This window comes from Bombus pascuorum, chromosome 7 (genome assembly GCF_905332965.1).
Source record: "Bombus pascuorum chromosome 7, iyBomPasc1.1, whole genome shotgun sequence".
In the NCBI taxonomy this organism is placed as follows: Eukaryota; Metazoa; Arthropoda; class Insecta; order Hymenoptera; family Apidae; genus Bombus; species Bombus pascuorum.
The window spans coordinates 6,986,163-6,996,304 of NC_083494.1; the positions used below are offsets into that span (position 1 = coordinate 6,986,163).

General features: G+C 30.3%; 1 protein-coding gene across 1 annotated transcript; it reads right to left on the bottom strand.

Moving 5' to 3' along the window:
• Positions 1-1,259: 1,259 nt before the first annotated feature.
• Positions 1,260-7,912, bottom strand: LOC132909222 (uncharacterized). Its single transcript, XM_060963900.1, has 3 exons — positions 7,682-7,912; positions 2,726-2,956; positions 1,260-2,453 (listed from the first exon to the last, which is right to left on the bottom strand). Exons 1-3 carry the CDS (start codon positions 7,740-7,742, stop codon positions 2,212-2,214), a joined length of 534 nt encoding a protein of 177 aa, XP_060819883.1. The 5' UTR covers positions 7,743-7,912; the 3' UTR covers positions 1,260-2,211.
• Between the last annotated feature and the right edge of the window lie 2,230 nt (positions 7,913-10,142).

Sequence of the window (10,142 nt, forward strand, 5' to 3'; positions counted from 1 at the left end):
GCATTGGTAACACCATAGATTTCCTCCTGTCGTGAATTCTGTTAAGTGGTTGAATTTTCTCGATTTTAAAGTAGTCAACAAGTAAGGTTGAAAAGAATGTTAAGCTTAGAAGTAAACAAAGTTAAAGGTGAAGTAGCGGAATTAATCTAACTGTAAATCATTACAGCTATATACAAGATATTAATAAATATCATGGTGGTGACACTTTGCATAATTGCAATTATTCTTTGTGAATCGCAAGTGACTTTTTCGTGAATTACTAAACTTTTTCGACTAAGAATTATAACAAAGTACTTGCAATAATTACTGTCTATTAAATTCGTTTTGAATTATCCTAATACTTATGAATTGCGTTAATAGTAAATTTAACTAAGTGTCATTTCCATTGAACGCTTGCACAAAAATAATATTAAAAGCTACCGATTTAAGCTCTACTTACCCAAATTCATGAGAACAATTATTATCGCCAAACTAACTTGTGCAGCCATGTTGGTTCTACCTGCTATCTTATCTATGATAATAAAGGTAAGAACTGTAGCAGATATCTGCAGTGCAGATGTTAAACGTATTAAGAAATACATACATATTATGCATACAATGTTCCTCGTGTACGTAATAATCTATAAATGTTAAAATTATCAAACAACATTGTTCCTCAGTGTTGCATTTAATAATTGAATAATCATCATAAAGTAAGTCCCATAAAAAACTGTACAGAGTAATTGCATTTTCAAACCCTTCCAATCATATATTTTTTAAATTCTTCTTGTTTAGAATTATAGTGCACAGATATTACATTAGAATACATATTTAAAAATCAAGCTGTAATATCTTTCGAATTATTGTAAACAAACACGGTGTTAATATTAGAACTAAGTGTGAATATTAATACATATTTACAAATAACATTAATAGGAAAGTGAATAAAATAGATAATGCCGTGACAAGTTTTAACCGCATATCATCTATCGTTTCTTTTAAGAACCACGCATACATAAATGTTCATTTATTTCACTATTTGATAAGCTTTAAATTAGTAGTCTACGTTTCTACGTTTAAGAATATTGTTTCTTTAAAATTTTTCTCGAAAACGTATATTTCCATTAATATGGAAAGACATCGTTCTTATCCGCTTAGAGAAACCTCACGGATTACTTATATTTTTCTAATGCGCACATTTATGTACAAAGTTTAAAATTCTTACTGCTTAGTATTTGTCGAAAAATTGCGGATTGAATTTTTAACGATAAAACAGTGCAATAGGTCGATATATATTTATTGCTCGTCACAATTTTCGATAATAATATATTCCATCTTTAGAAGCTAAGTAGCATTCCGTGATATAAACATTAGCCAAATTTGATATTTCATAAGCCTCTTCGTTTGTATGTATAATACACATATAAGTTCAAGTACATATACAATATACATATATTTACTTCTTTATGCTTGTAAAGTCGTGCTTAATGAAGTTAATCGCAAATGCAATTTGACAAATATACATAATACATCCGAATTTTTATAATGAACACACATACAGGCAATGACCATTGCTCAATCAGCATAAAGTTATTAGTCGTTAAATATAATTCTATAGAAATGGGCTTCTCGAAGTATTCGATATACAAAATCTGCTAGCCAATTTATTCTTAAAATTTGGACAATAGAAATTGTGTGGAAAGTCACATTTCTGTCTGGAATTCTTTCATATGTATTTCGTTGTTTTCATTTCACTATGAAACAGGAAAGAAACAAGACAGAAACGTTTATATATATCAGAAGTCATTCTAAAATAATGGAACAAATCTGATGAATTCCCTTATAGACTATCGTGAGTTTAATTTAACCGAGAAAAGAAGTGATTATTTAATAATTTGTATCTTTCGTCTGTACGAAATAGGAAATTACGATCTCGCTACAGAAAATATAAATAAAAATTATGTACGTATATAGAAAACGATAAAAATATACAGAAAAATAATTAATTCGTTAGTCAAAAATTAATCTAACAACGCTAAATTTTTAATTTTTTTTTTCTTTTTTTCAAATATCCATTGTATGATACATACTCGTGGCACGATGTGAAATATTAGTGAACAATGTATATGCTTAATGTGTGTGTTTTCAAGTCTTAGAATACGCTATGAATCGATTAACGAGCAACGCCTGTAAGGCCGATCGCAATCAACTCTATATTTTGATATATAAAGGTTACGCGCTGTTATAAAGACAGCCCAAAACTACAGCTCCAAGAGCGAACAACAAAGTAAAGGAAATTGTTGGCGAAATTGTAATCGAACTATTGCAAGCGTCCTCCGTGCATAATTCACAAAATTCCAGCTTCTTATCGTCCGTAGTTAATGTAGGGACCATTGCATTTATCGATTTGCACGGGTCAACGGCCTCTGTCTTCGCTGTTTGGCAACTTCTCATTGTGATGTTTTGATATTTATCTAATAAACATAAATAAAAGTTCCTTCGCTTACATTCGTTCGGTGGATAATTGGTAATTAAATAATCAGGTAGGTAATTAATCAGATAAATGATAATTTGAATAATAATTATACGTTTGAATATAAAGATAACAGCAGAAGTATGGCGCAACAGATTTTCGTTTGGTACTTTCACCCTCGTATTCACGCATTCGCTCGTTTATTCACACCATTTCTAAATTTGAAATCTATCACGATGAAGAGCTAAAATTCTCATACTCTGAATAATTTACCCTTCAAAATCATTTTAGCACACGCCATTGGAGCGACAAGTTCGTGATCCAAATTGTCAAACTCAAAAATTGGAGCTGCCCAATTTAAAGCTTTGTGCTGTTGAATTTTCAGTTTCCAATCCAGCATGTGGTCTAAAGTACATTCGACAAGTTCAAGGTTATGTGCCTTAGGATCTGTTTCACAATTAGGATGCGTTAATGAAGTACACACATAGCATCTTACATTCTTATCTGTGAAACAAAAAGAACAGTTATTTGTAATACAAAATACGTTCTTATAAAATTAATTTTTGCAGAATTAGAATTATTTCTGTCGCATAATATTAAACGTACTGGACATTAGATAAGCCTGAAAACGGCCAAATATTTTGAAATATTTTTCCAAAAATGTTTCGAACTAAAGTTTTAAGGCCAAGGTTGCATCAAAGTCAATATGATCTTTTAAAACCATAAAATTCGACCTCGTGGCACGAGATGCAACCTGGATAATGCTAGTGCTGGCGGCACTTCTAAATCACTCAAGTAATTCTTTAGAAATATAGGTCATCAACCAGTGTTTTGGAAAGGTCATATTGCCGTCAGCTCTAACACTGCATAATAAAAAATGGGGTATTCCATTTGCAAAAATCATGTCAATCTTGACATGACCTAGATCCACTCAAGATCAAACGAATATGAACATTCAATAGAACTTTTAAAGCCTTGAAACATTGATTTACAACATTTTTCTCAAATAATATAATCTCAAAAGATATTCCCTAGATATCGGATTTTACTGATGGATCATGCAACATTATGATAATATAGATTCGATATTGTTAGGTTTCTGAGGATTATGAATACCCCAGTAGTTTTATTGTAATGATATGAAATAATACAGTATAATTGATTATTTAATGAAGTAATTATTAGATTGTCCTAAAAGTGTCTTTCTTTCGTAAACGTGTTTTTTACAACAGTGCACCTTCAAGCAAACGTAAAACCAAGTCTGTGAAATGTCATGATGTTTATCTCAACAGAATAAAATGAATCCTACGTAATTCGACAAAATAATATAAAACAAAAAACACTGTACGTTTATTATTTCCTCATAAAACGAAAGAAACTTTTCGGACAACCTAATATTAAGTAGAAGCGTACCATTAATGACGTTATTGCTTGTAATTCTACTTACATCTAGTAAATGTACATAAAACTACATGAACATGGTATATTTTGCAGTAATCGTTCAACAACAGAAAATTAATAAACAATACCTTGTTTTCATACATCAGGTAGTTCACTTGTAACATTTATTTGAATAATTGATATTTTTGCAAAACGTTGATTTTTCTGTTCTAATTGAATTTTGGAAATTAAGACAAATCTACAAGAGTTCCATTTCGTCGAGTAAATAGAATATCAAAACATTTGAACTTCTTTAATTAATTACAATCAGAAAATTCATTTCCCATTGTGCACGAACAGTCACTTCTTTCATCATTATCTCGCGATTCTTCACCTTCAACGTTTGTATCACTCGAAAGTTGTTGAGTTTGACATTGCAGTATTTTCATACACCTTTCACAAGTACTTTACATGTTTCATGTTTGACACGAAATATTTACAAGATATGGCCACGGTTGTATGCATTTGCTTAATGTTTGTTTCAGCAAGAAATTGTATTACTTAAAAATCAAAACAGCCCACCACTCCGTTATTATAAACACTATAAAATTCACGTTTTAGGAAATAGATGAAATTATAATTAAGTGATTTTATATATCTTTGATTCATAAAACACTGGATTTTTAGTTTTAACAGACAAAAGAGTTGATAAGAGCTAATAACAAATTTAAATTTTGTTCGACAAATAATAAAAAAGATATTACTAGCTTTCTAACTATTTAAAATTACGCTCAAATAATTAGATTAAACCGTTGTCATTGCAAAACTAAGTGCCACGATTCTTGCAACTTTCTAAGTTGATATAAACAATATGGTAAAAAAGTCAGTGAACAACATATAGAATTAAAAAGTTACATAAAATAAGAAGGTGAAAAGATCACGATAATTATTTTTGAAATCCAAACAAATAAGAATATATACAGCAACGTATAGATTCCAAAATTAATCTTACATAGATGAAATCTTTTTCACTCTTGTTCAGCGTATATCTAGTACAATAACGGTAAGAAAATAGAGAAAGACGTAAATGTTCCAGAGTAATAACGTATGAATCTCCTTAGAAAAATATAGAAGCCATTTTTCTAGATTATAGTCCATTTCAATTCAACGATTGTTTGTTTTCCGGAAGAAGTAAATAATCTATTTCCTCTGGCGCCTGGTAGACGCCTCTACGACGTCGGAACATTCCCTACTGTCGCACATAATTCTAACAAACCAATGGATGGTGCTTACGTACTGTGAGAATGTTTATAATCGAGCATATATTTCCAATGTCCCGTTTTCAAACATACGCATGTTCAATGTAGTTATTATTTGGGTCGCAGTATTGTGGCGCCAAGAGTCGCGACACTATATTACTCACCCCTACAAATTGTTCCATATCTCGTAGTTCGACAAACGATAGTTAACCTACTCCTACGTACTACCCATCTAGTTTCAGACTGTTTCAAATCGATTGATAATATCCGCCACTCGAGAGTAACGGTTTTTTTATCTTTTTTATTTTCACGTTGTCTCATAAATATATAATAAAAGACATCGCGAAGTTATCAAGAGTTTCTGACAGTTAATTAACGTCAACTGTAAATGTGATTACTATATACACGGGACAAATAGCTAATCGAAAGCTGAACAATGCGAAATATTGGGAAATATCTTTGACCGGCAAATTTACATATATTTGATCTAGTCATAGCCTCCGGTAACATTTTTGATCCTGCAAAGGGACGTTTACTGACGTTAAGTTGCCATGTACTAGCCTAACGTCTATACAATGTATAGAATATGTATAGAATTTTAACATATTTTATATAAAAATTGCATTATCTATACTGCTTAGATACTATATGATAATTAACTTATGTACATTAATTTTAACACAATTGGCAATATTAATTAGAATATCTTTATACCAACGTGTATAAGGCAACACTGTACTGTTAACGTTCCCAATAATTTCAGCAGTTATTATAGTGCACAACTATAGCAGAATCTAGTAGCTAATATTGTCTATTCATTAGATTGTAAGGAACATCTTTAATCGGTTATTCCGAAATCAATATGAAAATAACATGATGAAATTTCTATTGATATTTACAAAAATATTGTGATTGATATAATTAGTCAATAGTAAAATTTAAATACGTACAGCTTCTAAATCAGGAAATATGCAATCTGTTACTCAAAGCATTATCGAAATATCTAGGGCGGCTTATGTATGACAAATTGCCTGCCAGTAGGGGTACCTTTGTATTTTTGAAATTTTTATGCTAAAAGGCAATGCAAAAAGATCAGAAATATATATTTATTCGGTAAAGAATATTTGTTTCAACGCCCTTAATCACAGTACTTCTGAAGTACAAATGCAAATATATTCTTGTAAGAGTTAAATGTTATATCAATTTTTGGTATCGAAATTAATGTTTACGGTTTAGAAACATAACGATTGGAAATAATCATAATAATATAAAACCATAAAATAGGTAATGAGAACTTCTTTGTAGCAAAAATAAAAGGACTATGATGTTTAATAATTTGTCTAATAAATCTATCTGCATAGTTTCCGAAATAATCCAATACATTATACTAGTAATCATAGTTAATTTCTTACTTTCATATATCTATTTCGTAAATAAAAATTTCTAATTACCTAGTTTCTAACGAGCTTTTCTATATTTACATCTTTTTTAATTTTAATTGAAATACGTATTAATAATGTCATGAATTTGTATAGGATATTACGAATAAAAATTTTAAGCTAACACATTTTTATCATATATATACATATACAAACATATTACTATGCATATATCAACAATAAGTACCATATATAATGTGTATATACAGCGTCTGAAGTCTTACCGTCAAACGCTACTATTACATTTTAAAATAAAAATAAGAAAAAATGTCATACACAGATTATAATAAAAATACGAAACAACAGGAAAGTGGATTTTCGTTTGATAAAATGTTTAAACCAGCATTAACCTGAACGACAAGCTGAGGAGGGCCAATTATTCGCCCCCTCATATGAGCAAATATTATGTCATTCTTACTCGTAAGAAACTTTAAAGCGAAAGATTTGCCAGATAAAAATTAATTGTACACTAAGAATTGATACAAAGAGATAATATAAAGGATCAACACAAAGAATTAATATAAGGAAATTTAAAGAAACGAATGAACGGTTCGTAACGTAGTAAATTCAACTTCCATCAGTTATAATTTTATAAAATCGAACAATACTTTGAAATGAAATTAACGTAAATACCGCTAATACACATGCCTTTATGCTTTTTTAATCGAAAAACTAGTCCAGTATTATTTCCTACTTTTCCTGTAAGTGTTTAACAAAATATTTATGAGCTTATATATAAGTTTTATTGTTACTCATAGAATACGCAGAAGTTTGGTGGAAGAAATTTGGAATACTTTATATACATATATATATAAGAATAATGCATACATATATTATATACACAGTATGTGTACTGGTATGTTTATCCTATTATTCTAATAGACTGTATTTTATAAACCACCATATATCCTATGAGCGTTATTATAAAAAAAATTGCAAAGAAAAGCGTTCAATAAATTAATCACAACATAGAATCAATGTTAAAAACATAAAATGTAAATATTTCATATTGGCACACCAACAGCTTGTAAAATCAACGTATTGCTTAACAAACTTTCATTTGCATTTTCACTAGTGTTCCACCATATTTGAAAAAAAAAAAGAAATCTTTTCGCATCGTTTTGTAAAAAGTAAATTTTCAGTATAATCACCTGCACGAGCCGTCAACACGAACGCGAGACTAACAATTAACACTAGGATTCTTCGATACATCCCGGGAGTTGCGAGAGACAAGGTTTTAACTGAAGAAGTTTACTCTCGGGGAGCAGAATACAAACTGCGATTCGTGACGGGGGTTGAAGCACTGGCACAAGGAAGGATTGTCGCCGAGTCGACAGCCTGATCGCGAGTATGAGATTGCGAGGTCCGCCACTCACCACGCCACTCACCGACCTCCTCTCCTCTTTTTACCACTCCTCACTGTTTTTCGCCTCTCCTCCACAGATCGCATAATCGCGCAAGTCGCGTAGAGATTTAGCTTCTTTTTCCCTCAGAAGCCTTTTCTCTAGATCGTTCGATGTCTAGATCAGTATTACGCATTCAGCTTCATCAAATGCTTATTTGAATTCTTATTTTCCGAAAAGGAAACTAATCTCTTATGCAGTAATTATTAATCGTCTTCAACCTTATTAATTATTAATTCGTCTGCAATCTTATTTTATTGACGTCGTCCGAATACTGGGTCGTTTAAGCCCATACAGTCCTTTTTTGGATTTTTGTGCTTTGTAAAAGCCTCTGAAGTTCTTGAATACTCTTCCAAGTTTCTAGAATATCATGCAATAATTTTCATTGCTACGTATTGACGTAACTTTCTTAAGCAAAGCGAAATTTAAAGAAAAATGTGGAAATAAATGAAAAATTACTTTAAACTACTGACCGAGAATTAGTTAAAATTTTTTATATTTTTATATTTTAATAAACAAAATTTTTTTTTAATTTGTATATACATTTTTTCTATAGTTAGTTTTGTTCGCTTTTTCTTTTTTCTTTTAGTAAAGGTACTTTTGTTAGAACCTAAATGTATGGAAAATTTACAGTTGAAATATAATCTGTTCTATTCACGTGAAAAATTGAAATTAATAAAATTGACTTGGATTCTAAAAATTATATAAAATGGGATATACGTATTAAATATATAAGAAGCAAGTTACTCTATTGTTACCTCTAAGATTGAAACATGTAATCATTGAGATGTTTTCAATCATTTTCAATCGGTTCCCATTGAAATCACCGACAACAATTCATCGACACCAAACTTCGCTAACAACAGCTTTGACTAACTACTGCTTCAAGTAATTGACAGTATTAGCAAAGGGAAATAGGAAAAGATCTTCACTTATGTAGGTATTTTTGCTTATTCGCCGTACTTGTATTTATTGTACCTTTGCTGTATTTTTATTATTCTTTTTTTTTTTTTTTACATATTGCTGTAATTAATGATAATCGGCTGCCTCACGTCGCGTTGCATTAAAAATGCCATCTCAAACCTAACACGGACCATGAATTTGATATTGATTTGTGTTAAGATTACACTAGAACTTACGAACGTAAATTAATTGAAAGAAAAGCATAATTTATTTAATTGCTGGTCAGGTCGTGCTCTGTATTGCATTTGGGTTAATTTTTTTAATCCGATCGCCGTAAGGCAGCCGGTTATCAACTATCTGCAGCAATAAACCTACGTAACCAAAAACCCTCTCTTATTTCTCTGTGCTAATATTGCTTGTCAGTTAAAGCTATCGCCGGTGGATTGTTATCGGTGAAAACAGTGTCGATAAAAATTGTGTCGATGAATTCAATGAAACCCTTCCCAACTATAGTTAAACGACAAATCCTTGTATGTAATCATAATAAATTTTCGAATTACTAAACAGAGACAGGTCATTTTTTCACTAGTGAAAAAAGATAAAAATAAGATTTGATACACAAATAAGAGTTTATTAGAAATGATAACTCATTATAAAATATAATTTGATTAAAAAATATCCTGAATTGAATTCAAGGAGAATGATGTGGAAATAAATACATTTAACGAAATATGTGTAAGGTGTTTCATATCAAGACTAACAAGGGAACATTTCCAAGCGTTAATTACCTCATCTAACATTATAACCAAAATTATGTATGTTGTAGTTCTCGAAAAATATTTGACAGATACGTTTTCTTTTACGTGCTCATATTCACGTTGAAGGGATGAAGAGAAAGTTGGGGGTTGGGAACATATTTCGCAGGATATCTCGAAAACTGTTGGGTTTAGAAAAGTGGTTCAACTATCAAAATTGGTTGTTTTTAAAGAAGGAATTCATTTGCGTAAGTAGGACTTTTAAAAATTCATTTGTTTAAAAATGATAATAAAAATTAACATACTTTTATCGTAAAATGTACATGTGTAAATTTGAAATAATTGTACAAAATATTGATAAACTGGAATTTGGATTTTCATCTTACATCGTATCTAAATTTATAAACATCGTGTTTCGTATTATTATCTTGTGAGAAAATATAATTACCTTGTAGCCCAATTTTGTTTGCATTAACTTGAGTATGTTCTTTCAAAATATCGATACGCGCTCTATGGTTCATAAATATACATCATAAATAAGACAATATAAC

Coding starts and splice junctions, on each gene's coding strand:
- LOC132909222 (XM_060963900.1), bottom strand. CDS start 7,742: ATGTATCGAAGAATCCTAGTGTTAATTGTTAGTCTCGCGTTCGTGTTG. Junction 2,957..7,681: donor CGTGTTGACGGCTCGTGCAG/GTGATTATACTG, acceptor TTTGTTTCACAG/ATAAGAATGTAAGATGCTAT. Junction 2,454..2,725: donor TGCTAAAATGATTTTGAAGG/GTAAATTATTCA, acceptor TATGTTTATTAG/ATAAATATCAAAACATCACA.